The 12101-nt window shown below is 37.4% G+C and overlaps 1 protein-coding gene across 1 annotated transcript in view; it reads left to right on the top strand.

The window, feature by feature from the left end:
- rem2 (RAS (RAD and GEM)-like GTP binding 2) overlaps positions 1-10851 on the top strand; it is a 44201-nt gene extending 33350 nt beyond the window's left edge. Inside the window, exon 5 of the mRNA XM_052127981.1 lies at positions 4471-10851. Coding sequence (XP_051983941.1) covers positions 4471-4805 — 335 coding nt within the window. The 3' untranslated portion in view covers positions 4806-10851. The remainder of the gene's footprint in view (positions 1-4470) is intronic.
- Positions 10852-12101: the final 1250 nt, after the last annotated feature.

Below are 12101 nucleotides of genomic sequence, written 5' to 3'. Positions count from 1 at the left end.
GTGTTTAATTTGTTGCATGGGATAAAATCTGCAAAGTTGGCCTGATAGTGCTCAGAAAATAAGCTGGCCATAGAAGGCTGGATAAAACGAGAGTAATTCAACAACTTTGAGTGAGACAAGGTGGAAGAATCACAGACAGAATCAAACACAATTGGCAGATGGTCTGAAATAGCAGCATCAACTACTCTCAGATTTGTTACGGAAAAACCATGTGATAGCACCAGGTCTAAAATGTGCCCCGATTATGAGTAGGACTAGAAACCGATTGTGACAGGTTGAAGGATTCAATAAGACAAGAAAACTCTTTCACCAAAGGTTTGGATGGACAGCAAATATGAATGTTAAAATCTCCTAAAATCAGCAGCCTATCACATCGGGATACAATATTAGAGAGAAACTCAGAGAATTGTTGGATGAAATCTTTGTTAAACTTCGGAGGCCTGTAAATCAATGCACATAATACAGGACTCCCTAAGTTAATTCTCATTAACTGTACTTCAAAGCTTGAATACACATCCGTTTGCAGTTGATTATTTTTTAAATGATTTTTAAAAACAGTAGCAACACCCCCACCCTGACCAGAAAGTCTTGGAGTGGTAAAGAAGGCGCAATCCGGGGGAGAGAGTTCACCAAGAGATGAGAGATCACCCTGTTTCAACCAGGTTTCAGTCACAAATAGGAAGTCCAGTGAGTTTGTAGTGAAAGTCATTTAAAATGAACGATTTATTGGATAATGACCTTGCGTTTATTATGGCCATCCTTAGTGTCTGAGACTCAGTTTTTTCATCATTTGAAGATGTAATATTGATAGAACAGATATTTAGCGGGTTTACTGACCGTAACTCTGCAGCGGACTTGGAGAATGACCGACGAGATGAAATTACTGGAATGACGTCATTGAGCAGAGAAGTGAAATGTGCATCTTTATTGAAGCTGCGCCGGGATCCTCGGTGGACATAGGCCTATCTAGGACGGCGCGCGATTTTCGAGTGCGCACAGTAATTATATATGACCCCAGAAAGACGATATGTTGAGTTCAGTTTATGCAAATCCAGGGATGAGTAGAAGATTGCCATTCTTGTACAGATATGGTAACCAAGATTTGAAACAACAGCGTAACAAAGTGTATTAAAACAGCTATGACAAGCCAAAGCAGTGAGCAGGACGAACAGCATCCTCTGTGGCGCCACCATCACCTGCAGTGTCCTACCACACGTCTGTGAAGCCGCTGTTGTAATAGATGGCCGGCGAGAAGTTTGGGCGATACCCGCAGCTATCCGATCCTCCAGCCAAAAGGCATCCAATCCACAGCAAGACCGTCCGAGCACAGAGCTTGAGTCTATGCAACTCTTCCGTGGCAGGCCAATGGTAGTTAGAAGAAGAGGCAGGTGGGTCAGAAAATTCCGCGATTTACAGCCGATCGTCCGGCGGAGACGGCCGATGCAGTCTCCGCCGGACTGGATATAGAACACTAATATAATGTGATCTGTCACATGGCTTATTGACAGTACTTTTTCTCACAATTTTGTATTGATACTTTAGTTCCCTGTAACAATATTTGTTTGAATCTTTTTTTTTTTTTTCTTTTTTTTTTTTAAATGAAGAAGGTCATTAAAATAAGCGCAAATCCAGAGACTGAATGGGGTTTCAATCACAATTAAATTCTGAGATAGTGTTGCCTTGCAATATAATGAATTGTGACATATAGGTATTGTGATACGCATCATAATAAAGATTGGTGATACTCAGTCCTGGCATTCGGATTGTGTATTTCTGGGGATGGATGCACCAGGCAAGCAATTGCTTTTAAGATGAATGGTAATGCTAACATGCTAATGGATACCTTTCTTCAGGTATTTTAGACCACCTTGGTGTGATCAAGAGAAAGGCAGATGGATATAGAGAGAGAAAAGGAAAGAATGAGGAAGCAAGGAACTTGTGTAGGAAGGGCAGTGGGGGGTTATCCGGGCACAGCTGTGTACAGCATATTTTACCTCCAGGGTGCTGCAGTTAGTGTGTTCATTGATATGGAAATATTCTGTCTGTATCTCTCACTCTATGCCAAGACACAAAAACACACAAATTCACACTCACTGTGTACTCAGCTTGGCATAGATGGGTTTTATTTACATTTCAGTATTTGTAGGTCAGCTATTTGATACTGACGTTCAAGCCTTGGATAAAGAGGCACACACAAATGCACTGAATGCATTAATGCTTTGAGGTCATATGAAGTAACTCCGTGAAATAGAGATGGCCAGTCTTATGCTGGGTGAAGATGAGTCTATAACCATACACAGAATTTATAGCGTTGATGAGACCGAGACTGCGGTGCTACACACATGCAATAAATCTCAGATCTGCTTGTGGCAGAGCGAATGAGTTCCACTTCATTTTTATAATAACGGAGCACACCATTTTTAAGGGGTCATATCAAGCATCATTTAGTTTGTTTTCCTTTCACAAAATAAAAGTTTTCTGTTACCATTTTCTGCCCTCTCTCAGCCCTTTTGTATTAAACAGGCTGCTTTAGATACTGCACCTTTAAAAACCTCTGAATAAATGAGCTCTTTTATGATTGGCTATCCTCTTTGTATGTGAAATGAGTAACAACTAGGGCTGTCAATTTAATGTGTTAATTTTGTTAATTCTTAACTAGACTGCAGCCTTCCGATTGAGAAGCACACTCCGGCTTGCTTGACACTAGTGACAGCAAAAGATGTGAATGCGTTCTTGTTTTCAAACATGCAGGAATGTGTTTTTCTACGTTTTAACGATGCTTAAAGGGTTAGTGCACCCAAAAATGAAAATTCTCATGATTTACTTACCTTGAAGCCATCCCAAATGTGTATGACTTTTTCAGCAGAACCAAAATGAGGAATTTTATAAGCCTATTTAAGCTCTGTTTGTCCATAATATTGCCAGTAAATGGGTGCCATCAGACTGCTGGCTGTTTGATGGTCCAAAAGGCATATTTAGGCAGCATAAAAGTAATCCATTCCAGTCAATCATTTAAAGTCTTCTGAAGCAAATCGATAGGTTTGTGTAAGAAACAAATTGATAATTAAAATGTGTTTAACTTTAAATCGTTGCTTCCGACCAGTGCAGGATTGCTGTTTGAAATGACCCAACTCTTGCGTGACGTTCGTTCCTCTGTTGTAAACAAAGCGCACGCTTCCGACTTCCTGCGTGAAAACACTATTGCGCATACTTCACGTGACTGTAACGTGATGTGTCGACTGCTGGCAGGAAGCGATTTTTGAATAGTTCATAAAGTTTTAATTATTAGTTTGTTTCTTACACAAACCTATTGATTTGCTTCAGAAGACATTAAACGATTGACCCTTTAACTTGACACAGCAACTTAAAAACTCTGTGTTTATGACACGATGCAACTGAAGTGAGACACTCCAAAAGCGTCCGTCACAAGCATGTGTCAAATTTTTGATGCGTCTTTAGAGAAACCCTTATAATAAATCTATCTCGGAATTCAATCGCAAAATGGATTGCTGTGGACTGTAGGCCAATGATTTGCTTATGTTCAATAAAATGGAAATAAGCTAACTCATCTATCAATAACAAAGCAAGATTATAGAACATAGAAGAAGACTATATGACATTGTAACGGTTAATCAACAGTAAACTTCAGGCACTTTTTTCTAACGCTGTGGTCACTCTGAAGGCTATGCAGAGCAACATGTATACCCCAGAGCCGGGAACAGAACAATATTTGGTGGGCTTATTGTTGGTTATGTACCAACTGCAATAATAGTATCTTCTGGTGTTTAGGAATAACAATATATTTTTGAATTCCTCATACCTCACAATTAATGGACGGGCCAAGTTGCTCTACACTTTAGAGTGCAAATTTGTCAGAGTGTCAACTGTCTTGGTTCTGGTGGTATATTTCTCATTATTGTTTTATCTCCCAAAGGTATTTCATGAAATCCTTCAGAAAAGTGTTCTAAACCATGAACCAAACTCACTCACTGTTACAGTAAATGGTCTAGATGGATTGGGAATGTTTTGAATTGAAAGTTACAGTATTTCTAAATAGTACATCTAACTTGTGTTTCAAAAGATCAAGCAAAAGTCTGTTTTTCCTTATATAACCCCTTTAAAACTACACCTCACTTTTCAGTCTGCATGATAAGTGTTTTCTGTTTTCCTTGTTTGTCTATCTGTTCTCATCTCATAGGTTTGTTCCTTCTCAGGTCATTCCACTCATTCATGCCAGTGTTGTCTTGTTTTGATATAATTCCACCCTGTCAATACACCTTAAAACACGCACACACACATGCATTTAATCTTTAATTCTCCTCCTCCTCCCACTCAACGTTCCATTAAGTCAGACTCAATTCATTCAGTTACCAAAAGCTAATCTGTGTTGATATGACAAGACATTGTCAAATTCCATCTGTGCCGGTATCACTCAATCTCTCTCTTGCTCTCTCTCTCTGTGTGTCTCAGAGGCTCACTCCAGCGCAATGATGTTTGGCTGCTTGTATCTGGAACTCTCCGTCTCTCTGGACCACCACACTAATGATCTACTGGAGGCGGCTGTGAGAGCGGCCCGGGGCCACAGCCTGGGGCCTGGCTGGACTGAGGGGTCCCCAGCAGCTGCCCGAAGAGAGAGCCTGACCAGCAGAGCCAAACGCTTTCTGTCCGGGCTGGTTCCTCGCTCCCATCTCGGCCGAGACCGAGACCGGGATGGAGGAAGAGACAGAGACCTCAGTAGACACAGAGGAAGTAGAATGCTCAGGCAGAAATCACGTTCCTGTCATGATCTCAGCGCTCTAATGTAACATGACTGATTCCCCGTTCACACTGACAGCGATTTTATTGTTGGAGATAGCTGTACTGTTGGTTGCTAGCAGACGTTATCGCTGCTGGATGCCCATACATAATGGTGGGCTGTGCAACTGGGTATAGCTTTTGAAAATGTTTGGGGATCAGAAATGTGATGTATTACCAGTAAAAATGAGATGTCATAATATTTTGACAAGGAACCAGTTTTCTTGATGCCAAAAATGTACATTCTGGAGGCATAAGTGTTTGTATATTAATTGGATCAGTGCATAATACATCATATTATTATTACAAGTAATATTAAAATTACTTGGAACACAGACATTTTCGGTTTTCCGTGCATCTCTCTCTTTTTTTATTTTTATGATGCCTCTGTATGTGAGCAGCAGAAAATCATTTAGGGTTATTCAATGTCAAATTTTAAAAACTTACCTGGCTGAAATTTGTTATTTAGTTAATCCTTTTTTATTTTTCTGATGAAAAGTAAACTTAAATGTTGATGAAAGTAAAAATATTAAATGCTATGAATTAACATTTACAGAGTAATCCATTATTTTGTAGAGAATAATTTATAATTATTTTGTAGGGTCAAAATGACAATTTGCGCCTATGATATTGGAGCAAAACTGAAAGTCAAAACTAACCTTAGAAAGGTGGCAGAGTCATTCATTTATTTGTGCACCGAGACATGTTTGTCTATTCCTAAAGCAGTTGACTTCAGCACACCTTTTTGATTATATGTCAAGACAAATTTGTTTTTTCGTTTTCTAACGTTGACCTTAGACATACTGTACAATGCAACAAGGGGTGCTAGAGTTGATTTAATGTGTTTATTAGAACTTTTTTTTTTTTGCTTCAAATCAGAAGTGAAATATTTTCATTTTGACCCCCCTCTACAAAATAATGGATTACTCTGTAAATATTAATCCATGGCATTTTATATATTGGCTTTGATAATAAATTGTTTATTTCTTTCATTAGTAAAAAAATAAAAAATAAGAATTAAAATGAAAGTGGTTTGGTTGACATAGAATGACCCTAGAACCTTTTTTTTTTTAAATACACTGCCTGGCCAAAAAAAAAAAAAAGTCACATACGCTAATATTTAATTGGATCTTTAGCTTTGATTATGGCACGCATTCGTTGTGGCATTGTTTCGACAAACTTGTGCAATGCCACAACATTTATTTTCATCCAGAGTTGCATTAATGTTTGCCCAAGATCTTGTATTGAGGACGGGAGAGTCGAACCACTCCGTAAAGTCTTCTCCAGCACATCCCAAAGACTTTCAATGGGGTTAAGGTCAGGACTCATGCTGAAATTTCACACATGAATTTGCACCACAATCTACTTAGTTGTTTTCTTTGCTTGATGTAGGCCAATAATTTGCCCCTTCTGAAACACAGTAACATCTTTTCCATGACCACGGGATACGTCTTCCAACATGGCTGTTTAAGAAATGAGAAGCTACACTGTATCTGTTAGGGTTAAAATAATTGTTGCCAGCAGAAACATATTAATAATTGCAATAATGATCCAATCATAGGCTCTTAAGTATCTGCTTATTTAAATCCAATTGGTGACTTTTTTTGGCCAGGCAGTGTAATTCACAGTAAAATTTACTTCTCCCCTGCCTTGCAAATAATCAGCTACATCATCTCACAGGAGACGGATGAGCTCATGAGCTCCACTGTCCTCATTTCCATTAGTCATCATTCTATTGTATCGCTGACCATTTGCATAGGGTTTTTACACACTTTTATCAACTTTGAGTCGCTGGACACACCCACATCGAATTGTGAATGGTCACAGTCACACTTGTTGCAGAAAATTAACAGCTCTTCTTAAAAATGAATGCCTCCAAATCGCTGTCAGTGTGAACACTTAAATGGACGAGAGAAAGAGACTGCTGAGAGCATGCTGGAAATAGAGTTTGAAAAATACTAAATGAGGAGGGGGGGAGATAAAAGAGAATAACTGCATGTATAGATTTAAAGGTGCTGAGATAAGAGACAGTGTTTCCGCACCACATCACAAAAGCGATAATCTTCCGATCATATTACCTAAACTAATATGTGTGAAATTAGTTGTTTATACCAGTCTCCCAGTCATCGAATGTGACCGTGGTGCAGAGAAACCAAGCAGTGTAAAAACTATGCTGACCAAAACATGACCTTTTAAGGTTGCAAGAGTCCTCTAAACACAGACAAACACACACAAATAAAGCACTGAATCTCAGTATAATGAGTAGATCATGCTGCCTGTGGCAGGCTGTTAGTGTTGATAGAGTAGCTCCCGTAGTAGTGCCTGTTGAGAAGCATGCTGACACTGCAAGGATACAGAACTGTAGTAAAAGTTCTGCTGTAAAAAACAGGACCACAGGCACTAAACAAGATAATGTAGTTATTGCATAGATTTTCGTTTAGCTTTTTTCACCTTGTTCCCATTAAAAATCTTTCTCTATCACAGAGAAAACTGTTGGAACTAACACAGTTTCATAACCAGTGTTGTGTGACTTTTAGTCAATGTCAATTATCTTTGATGCCATTTATATGCTACTGTACTCCTAAGTTGACAAAAGATACAATTAGGTGAAAGTCTTACTCAGACCAAAAATATTGATAATTCCTCTTGCATACAGGGACGTATATAAATTGATGTCCAATTAAATGTTCTCTAGTAGTAGAAGGTCCCCTTCTTCTAATACTATCTGTTAACTATTAGCAATAGCAAGAAGCAAATCATGGTTCATGTCTGTGGCATAAACCAAAGCCTTGGCTATTGAAAAAAAGGGGGCCAAGTGTTTTGATGTGTTCCACTCAAACGTCCTGTTTCAATTGAAAGTATGTCCACTCAGAAAAGAAATCTGAGCTTGTAAAGTCATTTCATGGAGTCTTTTACCATTTTTGTCTGTCCATGCTAATTAGAAAAATGTCAAAATCACAGTCAATAAGAACATATTTGATGTTAAACAGACCACAGTACTGTCTACCCACTTTTTCCGCTGTTTTGATTTTGGAAGTATTTTTCTCACAATTTTTTTCCATAATAAGGATTTCATAAAGCACTTCATATAAGACTTCTAAGCCATTAACCAAACCATCCAACTCCGAGGTGAATAGCAACAATCATTCTACAAACTTTGATTTGAAGCAGAAAAGTTACAAGGTACTGTTTTTAGATAAACTAAACGCATTTTTGCCTTTTCACCAGTGGGCTGCGTAAAACGACTGGTCTCGTGCAGTCTCCGTAATGTGCAGAGGAGAGTTACAGTCACCGAACAGTTTCACTAAATACATTAGATTTTGGTTTGTTTCTCATTAAACCTTATCGGATGCTTTCATTACAATCACGAGTCTCAAAGAATAATTTATTTGACTTTTGAATTATACTTTTGTGTCCCTTTGAAGCTTGAAGAGGTGTTCACCGTAAACTGCCATTATATGACATCACTAAGCACAACATTTTTGAGTGAACTAACCCTTTAATTTGGTACCCGTATGCAGTCTGACTAACACACGACTTCTTTCAAATGCTCACATGCTTATTTGAGTGTGCTCTGTTACTCCTTTTAAACTGAAATGAACAATTAATCAAATTACAAATGTGGTATCTAGTGTGATTATTAAACCGCGAAAGGCTGCAATCTTAGTGTGGATGAGCTGCGCGCTTTATATGAATATATAAATCCGACCGCTTATACACTGGAAACTCCACAGACATTGAGAATCAATGGCGTTGTTAGATGATAGAGCAGAGCACTAATCCACTGTGATGTGCGTATTACATGTATAATATATTTTATATGATTAAATAACAGCATTTGCACTTTAACAATCACACTGGGCCATGTAGCAAACTGTTCATACATCAGAGAAAGTGTAGCTTCCGTCAAAACCACACATCAAAATAAAAGCATGATTCAAAATAAAAGCTAGGCGACTGGAATTGAAGGAACTGCTACAGAAATACAGTGTATTTCAACTGTATAGTAAAATGTAATATTCAATGTAGTAATATTCATAATAATATTAAATAATGATTAATAAATAATAATAAAATTAAGCATTATATCACAAGCAAGAGTGCTGTTATTCTAAATGCCATAGCATGTTGAAAAGTACTTGTTCTATTTTTTTACTTGTTAAAAGGTTCAAGAACTAATTTGATTAGACACCAATTTATTGATAAAATTAAATTAAACTTTAAAACATGGAATTTTGGAAAAATTATAAAGAAAAAATAAAACAGATTTCAGTATGGCCCTTGAAAGAACACTTGAAAGAAACATGCATTTAATTTATTATTTATATTAAAATTGAACTTAAAATAGTCTAAAGGAGTATGTTCAATCAGTTTAATTTATTGACTCAATTTGTCCAAAAGATTGATGTGATCAGCATGTGTTGACCTCCAGGAGGAGATCATTCTTTATGCAAGCTGTTATTGCGAAGACATATGTCACACTAGGAATTTTCCTTCAGACTAATAGTAAAGATTTGTGGAACATATGGTCTGAATCAACAGAAATGTGGAGGTAAAGGTATTCAAAGCAGTTTTTTTTAATTGTTCTTGGATAAACAGCTGGCTAGTTGCTGTAATTGCGAATTGTACCTTCAAGGGCCTTATTTACAAGAGGAATTAGCACTTGCTAAAATAGTTTGCATGTTCAGTTCCGCAGTGTGATAATTACTGTAGTGAAAAAAGTGGCATATGGCTGATTTGGCGTGCTTCAGAAAACACATTCAACAAACAAAAGCTCCAGGTTTATGTTGGAATTAATTGAGAACAATATTTGAAGAAAACAAGCAGTATTTGTGATACATTACATTGTGATACAGATACATTTCTCCCTGATTCCTTTTTTAATTATTTGATTATCTGAATTTTGACAATCGTAATTGCTTTAGTAATCTAGCTTTTACTCACAAAGAGCAAAATCCCATTACTAATGGATTGTTTTAAGTTGTAATGGGCCATTTGTTGCTGGTGCTACAGCACTTATAATGATAAATTGCAATACATTGGTAAAATCTAGTAGTTCTTACTCTTGCTGATATTAACATCAATTTAAACTCTTAATTACTCACACTCCTAATTAAACTCCACCAAAGAAGTGGAGCTGCTATTTAATGAGCATAAAACAAGAAAAAAGACAATATTAGGCAATCAGTGCTGGCAGGGAAAGCAGATTGGTCTGTAGAGAGAGCTTTGATAGAGTCCCTTGAGTCAGACAGAGACAACTCTAGAGATTAACTTAAATTTTGAGTTGTGCCAAATTGCCGTTTAGCTCATTCGACACCTCAGTCTAATGAAAGCAAGTCATGTTCACACAACACTGACAAGTAAATAAAAACCACTATAATATTATAATATATATAGTATTTGATTTAGCTGAATGCAGTGGCTATATGCAAGTCTCAGAAATCTAAATATAACATGCCCTGGGTTCATGTTAGAAATGTACTTTCACCTCACTTTCCTAAATTCCTTGTCACCAAATAAAGAACAGATGTTTGGAAAAGCAATACTGAAGACGGCCCACTTTTTCATCTAGTCTTAAAGCATGTAATGTCTTTTCTCAAATATAAAGAGGCTGAACTGTGATTTTGCCAAGTTTAATGTGTATCATGATCAACATCCTTGTTGGTCCCGGAACCATATTCCCATCAACCAATAAAATTTTACAGGTAGGGTCTTGAACAACATGCATACAAAACTATCATTTCCCTCTGATCTTTGAAGTTACTGGTAGGGTTCAAATTCAGAAAATAACCAGGACTCAGGGCTCTAAAATGCCACTGAAAGTTATCCAGTTATTAAATATGTGGGGATCAAAAGGTGGCCCAATATATATGATTTGATTGTTTATATATAACATTTGATATTTTTCAGAATATTCTACTGTAGATTAATTTAACTATATAAAAAATCAGCCTTGAAGACTGTTCATAAAACTAGCCTATGCTTGTCTAAATTTGTCCATTAAATTGGATTGTGTGTGTGTGTGTGTGTGTGTGTGTGTGTGTGTGTGTGTGTGTGTGTGTGTGTGTGTGTACACACTCAAATGTCCCAACAAATAAAACTTTAACATATGACAGATGTTGGGGATTGAGATAGGAATAGTGTTTGGTTTGTTTTTCGACAAAAATGTTGATCCAGGTATATGTCTGTCTTGGCAAATTCACAGCCATGGGTTACCTCAAATTACATCCATTCAGAAATATTGATAGTGTTGAGAGTAAAATGATGACATGTGAGCATATTTTGAAACAAATGTACAAAATGAGCCATATAAGGAGACACAGAGCCGATCAGGTTGGTTTTGTAATTTCAGCTGCTCACATTTTAAACCCATCACCACATGAACTCATGGAATTCACTGTATATGCCATATAGGACCAACCATTTCTGTGGGGGCTGGCCACACAGGCTTATGCATCAACTATAAAAATGCAACGTTCTGGAAACGTTCAGAGGTCAAACAAGGCAGCACCATTCACTTGTTCCTCAGTATTGATGAATGTTCTCCACTCTGTCTTTGAAAATGAGAGAATAAAGACAATGTGTTACAATAACTTTGGCTCGTCTGAAACTTGTCCCTGCAATTGTGATTACATCTAATGATACATGCAAATAAACCAGCTACATGACCAAAAGAACATTGCCATTACCTGTAGTGAGGCGCAATGAGGTGAACTGTATTTGTATTTAAAAGGGTTTGATGGCTTCACTCTAAAAGGCAGATGGTTGGAAATGGGACACAAGGTAAGGAAGAAAAGGGATGACAAATGTTAGTTGCCTAGCGACAGTTGTCAGGGAGACAGAGTGTGACTACTCTGACCAGACTTAGAATTTCTTACTGTTTATATGTTCGACAAGGAATGAAATTGCTGGAGTAGCATCAGAATCTGCTAATGTACAAGAACAAATGGGAATACACATGCAAACATATGATTGTTAAAAAAAATAGGGATGGGGAGAGAAATGGTGAGCATTGAGATCAGACTGAGATCAGATTGAGTTCCTGGGTGATGAACTCATAAGAGTCGTATTTCTGGAAGATGAAGAGTGAACTGTCATTATCATGAGCATATGTAATGTCAGACTATTTGTTGAGCAGTACATTTTAATAGTGTTTTTGTTTTTTTCAGCACTTGCTACCTATGCTGCTTAGAATCACATGCCAAGTAATTTTCCCCTGTGACCTCTTTAAGAGATGACAGCTGAGATGTAGAATTAAGAATGGATATTATGCAGCACTGTGCTCTTTATATAAACTATGCATTATG

The sequence above is a fragment of the Xyrauchen texanus genome, chromosome 6 (assembly GCF_025860055.1).
Source record: "Xyrauchen texanus isolate HMW12.3.18 chromosome 6, RBS_HiC_50CHRs, whole genome shotgun sequence".
NCBI classification, from domain to species: domain Eukaryota; kingdom Metazoa; phylum Chordata; class Actinopteri; order Cypriniformes; family Catostomidae; genus Xyrauchen; species Xyrauchen texanus.
The sequence above is the reverse complement of the archived record's forward strand: the minus strand, read 5'-3'. Positions and strand labels throughout refer to the sequence as shown.